At 48.9% G+C, this 15,165-nt stretch overlaps 1 protein-coding gene across 3 annotated transcripts in view; it reads right to left on the bottom strand.

Annotated features, from left to right (window-relative positions):
- Window positions 1-15,165, bottom strand: part of CLEC16A (C-type lectin domain containing 16A) — a 210,424-nt gene that overhangs the window by 168,744 nt on the left and 26,515 nt on the right. For all 3 annotated transcript variants that reach the window (XM_060120550.1, XM_060120549.1, XM_060120551.1), the window contains exons 5-9: window positions 12,601-12,706; window positions 10,510-10,633; window positions 7,500-7,674; window positions 6,046-6,099; window positions 2,670-2,783 (exon numbers count right to left, since the gene is read on the bottom strand). In XM_060120550.1, the coding sequence (XP_059976533.1) occupies window positions 2,670-2,783; window positions 6,046-6,099; window positions 7,500-7,674; window positions 10,510-10,633; window positions 12,601-12,706 (573 nt within the window). The remainder of the gene's footprint in view (window positions 1-2,669; window positions 2,784-6,045; window positions 6,100-7,499; window positions 7,675-10,509; window positions 10,634-12,600; window positions 12,707-15,165) is intronic.

The raw sequence follows: 15,165 nt of genomic DNA on the forward strand, positions 1-15,165 counted from the left end.
GCGTCCACCACATGAGCGCCATGCATCTATCACAGTGGAGGCAGGAACTCGTCCCAAGGGGAGGCCATTGGGAAAAGGAACAGATCTCCTAGACAATCCCTCCAACTAGAGGGTTCAACTAAAGTGGGCATCCTAAGCTGAGAGGTCACCAGTAACTTCCTGCAATTTGCTTTTGCTCTAATTGCAAATGCCCCATGTATCAATGTCAATATCCTGCTTGTGACACTGTACTAGTGTTTTGTAAGATGTCACCACTGGGGGAAAACTAGGGAAAGGGTAAGGGATCTCTCTGTGTTATTTCTTGCAACTGCACGTCAATGAACTGCAATGAAGAAAACCTGCAAACCCAAGCGCCCCAACAACCTCTGGGTCCACCTCTTGGAATACGAAGTCTAACGTCAGCAGCGAGGGTCTTATAGGGTCTTATAGACATTCTGCAATGAGCCGTTAGCAGCTATCTTGGGCTCTGGAAATCATGTGACAAAACAAAGTCCAAAGGAACCCACTCCATTCTGGTCCGTTATTGACATAAATGTAGTATGAGTTAGCAGCAGGCTGGGTGGGGGCGGACTGGGAAAATCTGACGGCAGACACATGCCTCATCTGATGGGGGCGGCTTTAGAGAAGCTTCCTGCTGGAACATATGCACAACCGGGACCAGATCTTCTGACTGTTCAAGACCGTCCTGAAATCTGGACTTCCATGTGAAACTTCCCAAATGTTAAAGCTGGCGATTCATAAAATTTTCTTTCAAACACTGTGAAGACCAAACCAAACAGCTCTGAGGGCCAGACTGCAGCCTGTCAAGCACTTGATGGGCACTTTAAATCTATCTTCTCCCCATCCTCACCACGGCCCTCCCGAGTGGGACCTACACTCGCTGTTTTCTAAATGGGGTAAAACGACTTGCCCAGGGTGACCCACTGGCTGGAGGGGTCCTCAGCAGCCCTGCCTGGCGGCCCTGCTGATTCTTCTGATTCAACGTTCCATTACTTGCATTCATTCAGCAAAAGCGAGTTTAAGAAAGTTGCAAAGAAATATCTCCAGCTGCATCAACACTAAGCCAGCTCCACATTCTCTAGCCACGTGTTGTCACAACATGGACCACTAGGGGAGTCCTTCCTATTCATCGCTCGTCACCCCCATCCCTTCCAGGTTAAATCCTCTCACCAAACACTACTCCTTCCTTTTAGAGCACATATAAGACTTGAGATAGTACACTTGTTTGTAAGCTTAATCAAAATCTGTCTCTCCTGCTGGACTGTAAAGTTCCAGCGTGACAGGGGCTATCTAGGTTTTGTATATCCCCAGAGCTGGCATGATGCCTGCGTCAAAGAAGGGGCTTAATAAATACTTCTTGAATGAAGCAAAGAAGGGATAGGCCAGACAAGAACCATGACAAGGCCCCATTCAATTCAGCTGAACTAACGCCACCACCAATGAGGACAGAAGGTTTCTGGAAACCTTTTCAGAGGCTCTAATGAGCCTTAAAAAGCACAGTGGCCCGGCCAAGACACTGTACCCGGGAAAAACCAGAAGGGCAGGGGCCTCTTGTAATTGTACTCCATGCAGTGCTGGCCCTTCACGCTCCGGGATCACTCTCCACCCACTCGCTCAGATATGACCTCAGAGTCGACTGCCCAAGGGTAAGCCCAGCCCCTTCACCTGCGTGCCGACTGAGAACCGGGCTGCAGAGACAGAGCTCTCAGGAAACGGCCTTTGTGTAAACACCTCTCATTTCAGACGTGTATGTGGAGCCTACGCTGCAGCAGATCCAATGACAGACAAGACGCCTGCTCAGAGCAGGTAAGACCTTTAACGAGAAGGAACCAGGAGCAAGGGCCTTCCAGGCAGTGGGTAGGGTTAAGGGCACAGGTGTGGAGGGAAGAAAGCACAGGGCACGCTGGGGAAAAAGCAAGCAGGGCCAGGACTGAGGTAGCCTGGAGCTCAGTGTGTGTGTGAACAGGATGGGAGGAGGGAAGGCAGGCAAGACACAGGGCCAAGCAGGGAAAGCCTCAGGAGAAGTCATCATCCTGGTGATCAGGGTTTCCCTTTAGCAGAGCACAAACATGCACAAACCACAAACATGCTGTTTAGGCCACAGTTGGTGATAATTTAAAACTTGGGAGTATCTGCCTAAAAATGCAGCTTTCCAGTGTCTCTAGAAACATGAGAAAACCTGGCAATACAGCATCCACGTTCCCGCAGAACAACTGCAGGCTGGGGTGAGCAACAGCTGCTCACAAAGGACATATACACCCTCCAATTTGTCACAGTCCCCACTGCTCCCTACTACCCTCTCATGGGGTCCGTGTCATTCACAGATGCTCCCTGTCCATCCTCTGTAGATGCTGGTGCCTTGGACAAAGTATTCTCTCATTCAGACCCAATAACGGTGTCTCACAGATACACAACCTGAGGCCCAGAACGGGACAATTCCACGTTCAATAACGTACGCTCAGTCACATCCACTCTTAGTACCCGACCCCAGATTCTTCTGGGTATGCATGTCAAGACTGATTAGGTTCCCTGAATCCCAGACCAGCTTATGCATCATCAGTGCTGTAATAAGCAGAATGTTGGTTTCTGGTTTTAAAGAAACACACATTAACAAAATGACCAATGGCTTTTTATCAGGGTCTCGAGACAGTCCCCCACTAATGACTTACACAGCTTCTCTGAACATCCTGTTCGGGCTTAGTGTACGTCTCAGACAGATCGCCGTTCAGAATGACTTCAGCTAATGAGTTCACCAGGGGTGCGTGATGTATAATTAGGAAGACCTGGTGAGGGGAAAAAAAATGGGATGCACATTAAAGTGTGCAGACTTTCAACCTCTTCCTTCCTTGATCTGAAACAACAAGGCTGGGCTACATGAGTCTCAGCAGCAATCCCGGTGACGCAAAACCCAAAGAATGGGTCACACTGGGGAGAAACCAGTTATACTCTTCTCCTTCAAGGGTTGGGCCCTCCTTCTTTCAGACTGTTACCTATTTGGCTGGCTCTTCTTCGGCGGAAGGAAGTGCATTAAAGCGAGACTGTCCCTCAGGCCGGCTGCAGCCAAATCTGGCTGGAGTGGAGCAATGTGGGAAGGGAGCGCCAAACCCACACCCTCCGTCCTCTCCACAGGCATTTCAGTGTCAAATCCAATTAGGATAAGACGAGGAGGCAGCGGCCCAGCACCTCGGTTACATGGAAGAAGGGGCTGGCGAGCCCTGTTCCAATCAAGGACTTGGCAGAGGATGCCTATGCGGAGATCCCATCCCTGGAATGAGCTCTGACCCTTGCGGTGGGTTTGAGCGCACCAGAACTCCAGGGCAGCACTGGGAGGTGTGGAAGCCATGGGGAGGAAAAGCCGCACAGGCCAGAGACAGATCGAGTCGTGCCAGGAGGCAACATCAGAAGGTGCTGGGCTGTCTGGGATGGCCCGGCCGCCCCACCCTGCTGCCCAGCGTTCAGGGGAATGGCTTGAGGAATCAGGGTACCAAAACCGCCTTGCAAAGCTGGCTCAGACACACCTGCTGGTTTCTTTTAAAATGTAAAGGCAACACGGTACCACAGTGCAGTGTGGGATGTACCGACCATCTGTATATCAGAGGGTGTGTGCGCCCATTTGTATTTGCTTATATATACAGGGAACAGGGTCTTGAATCCTTGGCACCACTGTCAGGCGATACATCTTTGCTGTGGGGGGCTGTCCTGTGCACTGGAGGGTATTTGGCAGCATCTCTGGCCTCTACCCACTAGATGCCAGCCGCAGCCCCTCCCCCAGGCGTGACAACCAGAAATATCTTTGGACACTGCCAGACGTCCCCCGGGGTGGGGCGAAATCGCCACCAGTTGAGAATCCCTGGCAGAGTTCTCCCCGTCTCTGGAAGGACCCGGGAAGACCCTGTAACTATAGCTGTCTCTGGGGAGAGAAATCAGGAGACTGAACAAAAGTAGAAAGGCAGCTTGGTTTTCACCTGTTTGAACTTTATAACTTAAAAAAAAAAATTATTTAAAAAATATTGTAAAAAAAAAAAAAAAGAAAGGCGTAAACTAAAACACTGGCTGCCTCTGGGGAGCGGAACTGGGTGTGTGGGGGACAGAGGTAAGAGGGAGATTTTTCCCTACATGTTATTTTGTACTGTTTGAGTAGGGTGAATATATTGTTCAAAAAAATAAATACAATTCAGATTAAAGGTACAGGCAGAATAGACAAATGTGATACCTACCTAAAAACAACAAAAATAGCACACCTGTTTTTAAAACACCAAAGAAATGCTATCATAGACTAGACAGTATGACCAAATGGGTTAGCCCATGTCCAGGGCTGCGGCAGGCATTCAAGCATGGGTAACTATGATGATGACGAAGGAATTCAGTCCACAAATATTCAGTGAGCACCTGCTAAGGCCTGCGTGACAAAGGCCGGTGTGGACACACATGGTGTTCGTTCCCTCCTGGGCTCTGGACGGAGAAAAGCCTGGGGAGGGCCGGTCACTGCAAGGTACGTGGAAGCGTGTGCGGGCCAGACTCGAAAGGCTGGGCCAGCCTGTCCGAGTCACGCTCTTGTCCCCAGTGGTGGTTTAGTTTCAGGTGGACAGCATCCTTGTCGCACCAAATTAACATCGTTAATGTGAATTTTCTTGGTTTAGTAGCGATGCTTGTAAAATAATTTGTAAGGATGTTCTGATGTAGAGTTTAATTAAGGACCGGGATTTATACCCAATTCGAGGTTTTCACACATTCGGGCAACGTGATGATAAAGCTCCATAGAAATGCAGGGGAGCAAGAGCTCTTTACTCAGGATGAGGAAGGCCAATGACAATGCTTTTTGTGAGAGACTGAAACAAGTAATTAGGTGCCTGAGCTGCTGGTCCTTCATAAGGAAAGCAGGAGAAAACGGGTTCTTGGAGAAAAAGTGTGTCCTGACCCCCGTGCTCCTCGGGGTGCACCAGCAGCTGAAGGGTCCTGGGGGCGCTTGCCATGGGATTCCTGTGGCTCAGCATCTGGCCTGCTCGGGTCCTGCCAGACTCCCAGAATCCCAAGCAGGAGAAGCTGGCGGATTTGTAATGAGGCGGCGGAAATTGCTGCCAGGAGGGGCTGGGGCTTGCACGGAGCTCCATCGCACAGAGGGGCATTCAGGAGTCGGTGTGCAGCTCTGAGCAAACAGAGCCCCCAGAACAAGACTCCGGGAGCAATGTGAGCCGGCCACATACGGATCCTGGTTGGCCCGGCCACTGAGAAGAGGCCGGGTCTGCATCTCTCTTCTCAGGCCAACAGGAGACAGACCCGCCTCAAACTCGAAACGGCCCAGGGACCATGTGAGGAGGACATGCTCTCAGCAAAGCAAATAAATACCTGGGCCACTGCAAAAGTGGGAACAGAGCTCTGGTCAAACGTCTGGCTACTTGACAGTCTAATGAGATGGCCTGAGAGTCTGGACTGCTTGTAATAAAAATATTTTTAAAGTTATGTAACTGGGTCACCATGGAGTTTTTCCCTTCTTGTAAATATTATATAATTACGAGAAGGAAACACACTTGTTTAAGAGGGGGAGGCAGACAAATTGGCTCAAGACACAAATCTGGGCACTAAGGCTGCTACAAGACACCTTCCAGAAGGTAATCTGGGAACTAGAACCATGACAAAAGCCTTTAAAAACAGCCTCATTAGTAGAAGTTTGTTAAACCATGGTTGCTGTGTGTGTACACACACTGGGTCCTGCAGTTTGGGGCTTATTTCAATATGGCCGAGAACAGGAGCCACCCAGCCCACATTTCCAGGGTATTTAGGATACTCCTTGCTTGTTTTGGAAACCTCAGGCCCCACAGTAGAAACCAACTACATAGGTGTCAGGTTTGATTTATTTCTCCTTAAATTTCCAAGTACTGCCACGAAGAAGATACGTAGCACCTCTACTCAGTGTTGTTATTTTATTTCAAGATGGGGGACACAGAGAGAGAAGATGGGGCAATGTGGCCTGGGAAATTTCTGAAAGGCAGCAGCACTCCAAGGACCCCCAGTGTGGTGGGGACACAGGTGAACGATCAGACGTACCTGGGACAGAAGGTAGAGAGAAACCGGCAGGCTGATTTTCGGTCGTTCTCCTCCCTGGTGAAGGTTGGGGGAAAGAGACAGAGAAACCTGGGTTACACATGTGGGCAGCACAAAATCCATGAAGCCAGAAGCCATCTGTCTGAAGGAGCAGCGCCCAGCACCCCGACTTCCTCCAAGACCCTAAGATTCTTCTTTCCTGGTGGCAAAGTCCACCCTGCAAAATAAGCTCACAACCTAATCCTATCCGATACCATTTGCAAGGCCGCTATTCTTCCACCTGAGAAATCTTTCACCATGAGTCACGGATTAGAGGCTGGACCTGAGAGAAGAACTAGCTCCTTCAATTACCAAGAATGTTAATTTCCCCCAGCTTGGGCACCGAGAGCCCGAAGCCCAGCAGGAGAGGCCCCAGGGGCCTGTTCTCAGGAGAGAGGCAGGGAGAAGTTGGGGCACTCTGGCCTCTGAGAAGCCCCTCATTTGTACTGGGCTTCAACAAGTTCCATCTCCTACCAACCCTGTGAGGATCTTCAAGACCCTCGTTTTGCTCAGGCAGGTTGACTGCCTCATCCAAGGTCGCAGAATGAGGAAAGGGAAGAGGCAGAGTTTGAACCCACGTCTGAAAACTCCAGTTCCCGTGCTTTCTCTCTGCCTCCCAGAGCTGCAGCTGGCAGATCTCGTTAGGGTTGCAATTTTCTTTTATTCACTTATTTTTAACAAGAAGCCCCATGTTCCATCTCCAAAAAGAAAGCTACACCTCCTTGGGACACATCTGCAGAGGCCTCTGCCCCTGCAGAGTCACCAGCTGGCTCTGTCCCGCCTCCTGCCAAGGCCCCTGCCCCTTAACTCTTAGGGGTACTGGCCGAAGGTCTCCCCTCCTCAAAGTGGCATTTCTCACGGGGGCACCGAGAACCACCAGCTCAGAATCACTTGCGGGGCAGGTTCCCGGTCCACTCCAGACCCGCTGAGCCAGCGTCCCTGAGAGGAGGGAGAGGGCATCCGAGGATGTGCACTTGAACAGGCTCTATCCCCACAAGGGCTTCTTTTCCTAGGTGCGCTCCATCCCCTCCTGTCCATCCTGTGCAAGTTTTGTGGCTGGCTGGATCTTTTCCAAATCAATTAGCTCTGGCAACTATTCGAAAAAGTTACCAGAAATGAGAACACCTCAAGAGAAGGATGCACAGAAACCAAAAGCCTGAATCTGTAGAGGTTTCCTGTTTCCTTCTGATGTCAGTAATCTTTTCTCATTCATTTACAGTCCACACACACACTCATATACTCTGTCTCTCTCTCCCTCTCCTTCCACCCCCTCTCAGGAAATAAGAGGAAAGGAAAGGGAAGCCAGCGTGCTTTGAAAAGAATCTCCCTCAGGCTCAAAGCCTTGGTCCCTTGCAAAGCCCCGTCCTATTGGGGTGACTGCTCTTCCCCTCCTACAGACAACCCTCAGCCCGGCCCACCTTGTCCTGGTTCTCCAGCGAGTACACGTAGAGCGGCAGGAAGAGCCTGTTGAGCAGGTGGTCTGTGAGCACGTCGTTGAGGAACTCGCAGTTAATGATCAGGATGTCATTGAGATAGTGCAGGTGGTCCAGATGCTCAGCCACCAGGTCACTCAGCTTCCCCCGATTCCGATGCCTGCCGGGAGAAACGCCCACCTCAGCCCGGACGCTAAAGCTCAGAGCCTAGAACCAATGGCCTGAGACTTAGGTCGCAGGTGGCACTTCATTCACAAACAAATATTTGAGCCAGTCTCAAGAGACACCCATCCTGGCCCTACCAGTGGATTTCAGAAAGAGAGAATGGACAGGTCTGCTGCATTCGATTTTAGGGGACTCATGGGGTCCCCCCACTTTCTGGGGGCCTCAGTACAACTCACCCCACCATCACCACAACAGCCCAAAACAAAAGGGGGTAAACAAAGCAAAACCCAATGAAGCTCTTAGCAAGCCATTTCAAACAAGAGCAGCCACTAGTCCAAGTGGCAAGATCCCTTGGCTCCCAAGATAAGCAGCATTAATGGAACAATAAATCCTCGATAATTAAAATGCTCCAGAGGAGTTCTGAAGAGAGAAGCAGGCCTCAGCAGCCACGTCCGACCCACAGGCCCCGTCTGTATGGGGGGCACAGCGCAAGGACGTGACCCCCAACCCCAAGCCCCAGGAGGCCCTGCCTGCTTCCAGTGAAGCAACAGGCACTGGGGCCGCCAGGCCCCAAGAGTGGATTGGTCTCTGCCAAGGACGAAGCCTTGAAACAGCCGATGGGGCACTTTCACCTCCCCCAAAGTGTGATCTGCTGCAAAGAGCAATCTAGCTACCACAAGACCTTTTATTTTTATTATGATTATTACCCAAGTAATAGATGGTCATAGTGGAAGACAGACGAAGGAAATAAAAGCAAAAAGAAATCAAAGTCTCCTAGTCCCACCACTAACAGATAATATTACGTTATTTCCACGTCCCTACAGTCACATCTAAAGGGCAGGTGTTACATGTCTATCCATCTAATCACATATGCTTTAAAAAAATTTTTTGCTTCTTTTACATAATTTTGGATAATTATTCCTTATTATGCTTTAATAAGATGTTTAGTAAATATTTATAGCAAATACACATCGTAAAGCCTCATAGTATAATGAGCACCCATGAATCTACCTCCCATGAGACCTAGAACATTTATTTATACACAATGTTTTGCAACCCCTCCCCCGTACTTAATAAGATACTGTGTTCACTTTCCTTCAGCAGGATCTTTAATGCACTTCACTTTTGAAACCTTTAGTTTAAAAAATATCTAAGTAGGGCTTCCCTGGTGGCGCAGTGGTTGAGAGTCCACCTGCCGATGCAGGGGACACGAGTTCGTGCCCCGGGTCCGGGAAGATCCCACATGCCGCTGAGCAGCTAGGCCCGTGAGCCATGGCCGCTGAGCCTGCGCGTCCGGAGCCTGTGCTCTGTAACGGGACCGCAACGGGAGAGGCCACAACAGTGAGAGGCCCACGTACCGCCAAAAAAAAACTAAGTAATACATGCAGATAGATTTAAAAATCGAATAGTACTGATGAGCTGATAATAAAACACAGCAGCTCCTGGCCTCGCTTCCCCAACCCCTGCCCACTCTCCAGAGGAAGCGGTTTTCGACTCTTTTAGGTGTTTCTGTGGATAGTTCCTCCTGTATTTCTATAAAATCTACAAGGACCTCTATTTTGCGATTGAGCCGTTTTAGATGTTACATAATGACCTCCTTTTATTGTGTTCTCTCCACCCTTCCCCACCCAGCAGTCATCAGCAACTGGTATTGACGTTATAACCATTCACTGCAGAGCCCCAGGGAGGACCAGGAGATCACTTCCTTCCTCGTATAACTTTCTGCTCTTTCTGGAGTTGTGTCGCATTATGGCTCATACCCATGACTATCCATATCTATATGGGTCCTTATCCTCCCAAATGCCCCATCAGATCTGCCATCCACCTCGCCTTGCTTCTTTCCCAATATGGAAGCTAATATTTTCTCTCTCTCTAGCCCTCTGCCCTCAGGAGACCTCCTTCCTGAGTCCCTTCATCGGCCTGACCCCATCTAGGTGTGCCTCTTACCAGATCTGTGCAAAGCTATCACCCTGGGGCAGTGGTTCTCAACTGATACAATTTTTCCTTAAGGGAGACGTCTGGCAGTGTCTGGAAACAATTTTGGTCTTCACGATTGGAAAGGGGGTGCTACTGGCATCTAGTGGGTGGAGGCCAGGGATGCTGCTAAACACCCTACAATGCATAGGACAGCCCCACACAAAGAATTACCTAGTTCGAAAGATCAATAGTGCAGAGTTTGAGAAATCCTGTTCTGGAACTTCTATTCATCACCAACTTAATTTTTTTTTTTTAAGATTTACTGAAATATAATTCACATACCAAAAACTTCACCCAAAGTACACAATTTAATGTGTTTTAGTATATTCATTTCCCCCACACATCCCTCCTCCAGCCCTAGAAACTACTAATCTACTGTTTCTATGGATTTGCCTATTCTGGGCATTTCATATAAGTGGAATCATACACTAGGTTGTTCCTTGCATCCTTTCACTGAGCATAATGCTTTCAAGGTTCATCCATGGTATATGTGTCAGCACTTCATTCCTTTTTATCGCCAAATACTATTCCACTGCACGCAAATACCATATTTTGTTTATCCATTCACCAGTGGCAGATCATCTTCATCTTTTTACCAGCTGCCTAGCACCCCATCTATGGATGTACTGGATTCACTTACCCTATTCCCCTCTGGGAGGTATCTGCGTTGTTTCCAACTTCCTACTGTTATGAAAAGTGGAAAAATGGGCAGAACCTTTCAGAGTATGGAAGTCCACATTCCGTGAAAACACAGGTGGGTAAGTTTTGTTCTAGTGTTTACTTTTTCTCTACGAAAACGGAATCCTCCCCTAAGCACCCTGTCTACCTAACAGGCACCCGGGGGGTCACTTACTCTTCATCCGTCTGCACACAGTTGTCGAGTTCGATCACATGGCTCCCGATGAACCAGACCAAATTGGAGAAGTAAGGGACAGCAGTTTTATCTCTGATATAGTGCAGCATGGCCTGGTTATCCACTGAGAAAATCCACAAAAGAAGAGGGGAAAAAAAAAAGTCAAGCTACCAAATATAACTTGGAGGATATTAAAAACAACAACAACAACAAAACCACAATAAAAAGCCCTCTACTATAATCTGAATCTTTTCTATCTTTCCTGGAAATACTTAAAAATGGTTACCTTATGCAGAAAGCTATACTCATCAAGGTAGTTCTTACATTATCTTTATAATTAATAAAATCAATTAATAAAGGTAGACATTAATAGTGCTTTAGGGGCTTCCCTGGTGGCGCAGTGGCTGAGAGTCCACCTGCCAATGCTGGGGACGCGGGTTCGTGCCCCGGTCCGGGAAGATCCCACATGCTGCAGAGTGGCTGGGCCGGTGAGCCATGGCCACTGAGCCTGTGCGTCCAGAGCCTGTGCTCCGCAGCAGGAGAGGCCACAACAGTGAGAGGCCCGCGTACGGCAAAAAAAAAAAAAAAAAAAATAGTGCTTTAGGAGGCCTACTCATCAGCAGTGCATTTAGCTAGACTACAATGAAAACTACACCATTCTCAAGCAAGTTTCCTGTATTTGCATGTAAGGATAAGTTAAGAAAGCAGAAAACCAGAAGTTATTAACTTACATGACACTGGAATAAGGAACACGGGAATCGTCATTGAAGGAAAGGCAAAAAACAGACAACAGTTAACAGGGTTAGGAACTGGGAGGGTGAGACAGCTGCTCAGAGGGGCAGAGAGCTAGGGCAGGAAGCGTCTAGACAGAAAGATGCAGGTTAGAAGAGAACAGAGAGAGCAGAGAGCAGGAGGTGGCCAGACTGGGGGTCATACCAGGTCGCAAACTCAGAAGCCCACAGGCTGGCCAACAATAACTTGGTGAGCGAAGCCAGCTGGCCCAGTGGGTGAACGGGGGAGCACAGGCCTTGACCCCAAAGCGGGCAGCTGCTTCTCAGCGTCAGCTCACCACTGCCCTACAGGACTGTGGGCCCAAAGAGCCACATCTACATTTTCAAGTCAGAAATCCAGACTGTTACCCAAGCTCTCTCAAGTTTTAAATATTGACAACTATATATTTTTTTTCAAAAAATATCTAAGCCAATGAAAACCTGTCTGAGAGCTGGATTTGGCCCTCAGGTCCTCAGTTTGCGACCCCCGGATGGGCCCCTCTGGGCTCTTAGAAGGCTCTCCAATTTAAGGCGACCCCAGAACCAGGCTGGAGTGAGTCCCCGAGGAGCTCCCGCCCCCTCCCAATTAGGAGTCATCTCAATTAATAACATCATAACTGATGAAGGTCAAAACATTGGTCCCTGAGAAAATGGGGTCCCAGCTCTAGGGTGGTGACTACACGGGAATAACCCCGGTGTTAGGCAGAGAGGCCGTAGCCTTGGAGGGCAATTCCAGGTTGGGAAGCTCGTGTCCAGACAGCCTTTGTGCTAGTGCAGGCGGGGAGCCATGGAAGGGCTTTCTCCTGGAGGCAATGATTTGGGCATTAAGTACCTCTTGGGAGAAAGGAGGAATTTGTTGTGGGGCTTTGTAGCCAGTTGAGAATGCAATACTGCCCCCTGCTGTTTGCGACAAGAAATGCTCTCATACATTATTTAAAGATAACATACCCCCTGGCTATACTGAAGTATATTTTACAGGCCAAAGGCAAGAATTTAACTCTCACATTTCAAAGGCAGCTTTGCCTTACCTCATTATCACATGGCCGCTCTGAGTCCCACATGTGCCTCTCTTAGGACATGCATGACTTCTGTGTATCAGCAACGAGTTGGGCTTTAAAATGCAGAAGGTGGTGGCACACAAATTTATATAAGGGGGTAGCTAAATGTTCAGTGATGACAACCTTTCATGAGACAGGCAGCCCCAGCTACAATAAATGAGCTCCCTGTTACCACCAGAGAATTGTTTGTATGGGCTCAGGAGACCAAGCACTAGCGGTCAAGTTAGAAACCCGATGAGGCGTGAGCACATAAGGAACCTTACCTTTGTAGACGTTTAAAGTTATGGTTCTTACAGCAATTCTAACCATACTTTCGGGGTGATTGAAAAATTTGATGGCTTCTGTGTACAGGGCGAAGTCATTAGTGTGCTAAAACACAAGAAGTACCGAAAATGAGTTACAGACCCATAAGACAGGCAGGCCCCTACCCCAGCTTTCTGAATCCTATCAGAGACTTCAGTAAAAGACCAAAAAAAAAAAAAAGGTACCCACGTGAACCTTAAGCCAGTAATTCATTCCCGATGGGGAATGTGGGGAGGGTTGGGAAGGTGAGACCGTGGAAGAAACAGAAGCGGGTCCAGGAAATGCCAGGCCTGGGTTCATGATCTTTCCTACCACTTCTTAGCTGTGTGATGTAATATTTCTAAGCCTCCGATTCTTCATCTATAAAATGAGGATAATAATTCCCACTTTATGGTTGCTGGGATTAAATGAGATTATTTCAGGTACAGTGATTACCCTGGCACCTGATACCTAATGAGCACTCGGTAATTAATGTTACTTATTATTAGATGCCGCTTCTACTAATAAAAGGCAAATGCAAAGTCTGACTACATTCAGAATCTATAATATGTATTTCCCTATTTGGAAACACTAAAAGTGTAAACATTATCATGGAAAAGGAGGGTCTCGGGAATCTTCTGCCATTAAAAAGGGGTCATCAGAACAGATCAAAACAGTTCAGAACCAAAGAATTCCACCGACGGAGCCCTAAGGAAAAGGCACACAGGATCCGGGCTACAGCACTCTGCTGCCCTCTTCTGGCCAGTTTTTCACATGGCTCCGGATCAGACTGGAGGGCACCCCCAGGCAGTGAGGGGAGGGGAAGAGGGAACCCATGACCTTCAGCGAGGTGATACCTATCTAATGAAGGCAACGCCACCTTGAGCACTAGAAGCAGATGTGCACGTAACAGGTGGCAGCTACTGCATTGGTCCACAGAAAAGGAAACTAAGTCCACCTCAAACACCAGCCTCCTACCACTCCTCTGGTGATCAGCAGGATACTCTTCCAGAAGCATCACTCGGGCCCCAGAATCCCCACATTCTGCCCTCCCCACCAGGTGCACAGAAGCCCAGCTGCACCCGAGTGGGGGAAGAATCTGGCTCCCTCTCTGGTCTGAACTTTGCAGGTGGGTTTTCTTCCGCCCAGGAGAGCCTCTGGGAGAACGCAAACAGCACCCCTCTGGTCTCTGGACACGTTTAGTGAGCACCAACTGTGTGCCAGGCACTGGGCCGCACAATGTCCATCTTCCAAAGTGCCCCACGCTTTGTGACTGGCAGCTAGTACTTCTCCCCTTTGAGGCCAGCTCTTGCCACTACAAATCTAGACAAAGAAAGTCAAGGTGCAGGCTGCTGTTGCCATGTCCCATGGAGACAGCTAGACGAATTTTGCCCAGACTCAGAGGAAATGTTTGGGACTATGGTCTGACTTCAAATACAGGCTGTGCAGCATGTGTGACCACCAATCAGAAGACACCTGCCATGCAGACAGCATGTGGCCTCCAAGATGGCCCAATGACCCTCTCCTCCTGAAGTCACAACTTGTGCGTCCTCTCACGCTAAGTCAGGGCTGGCCTGTGTGGCCTAAAGAATACAGTGGAAGTGATGGCATGTGGCTTCCGAGGCCGAGTCCTGAAAGGCATTACAGTTTGCCTTGGTCTCTTAGGATCTTTTGTTCTACAGGAAGCCAGCTGCCGTGCTGTGCGGACACTCAAGCAGACCCTGGAGGAGCTTGTGTAACCAAGGCCTGCCGCCAATGGCCAGCACCGAATGGTCAGCCATGTGAGCAAGCTACCTTGGAAGCAGATCCCCCAACCCTAACCCAGCCTTCAGATGACTGCAGCCTCGTGAGAGACTGAGCCAGAACTGCCCTGCCAGCCCGCTCCCCAACGTCAGACACACTGTGAGAGAAATGTGACAGAATTCTGACCTGCAAGACCGGAAAGGAAGTCTGCTGGGAGGCTTCTGGGAAAGAAGTTTTTTGGACAGTTAGAAGGGAGCACAAGAAGGGATGTGATCTCATCAGGCTTTTTGGCAGTGGCATGTAAGTATGTGATGTTTGGAGCTCCTGCAGCCATCCTGAGACCATGAGGGGTTGAGCCTCAAGACAGATGCCAACTATATGGTCAGCAGAGTAGGAAGATGGAAAAGCCTGGGTCACTGATGAAGTGGTCAAGCCACAGGATGAGCCAGCCCCAGGACAGCCAGCATCTGTACCTTTTGGAATGTGAGATAAATTGACCTGATTGTTCAAGCTCCTCTTCATTGCGAGAACAACAGTTATTTATTTATTTAAATTGTTAGTGATTCTCTCAAGGAATACCAGGGATTTTAGCTTATAAGGAATGGCAATGGCTACAGTTTTAGGAAGCCAGGTACATAGTAGTTGCTTTGAAGACATCAGCTTATTTAATTCAACCCCTGGAAAACCCTCCAAGGTAGAAACTAACATCCCCATTTCTCAGACGAGGAAACTGAGGTTCAGAGGACTGGGACTTCTCTAAGGTCACACAGCAGGGAAATGGCAAAGCTGGGCCTAACTGGAGT

Source organism: Mesoplodon densirostris, chromosome 16 (assembly GCF_025265405.1).
Source record: "Mesoplodon densirostris isolate mMesDen1 chromosome 16, mMesDen1 primary haplotype, whole genome shotgun sequence".
Lineage (NCBI taxonomy): Eukaryota > Metazoa > Chordata > Mammalia > Artiodactyla > Ziphiidae > Mesoplodon > Mesoplodon densirostris.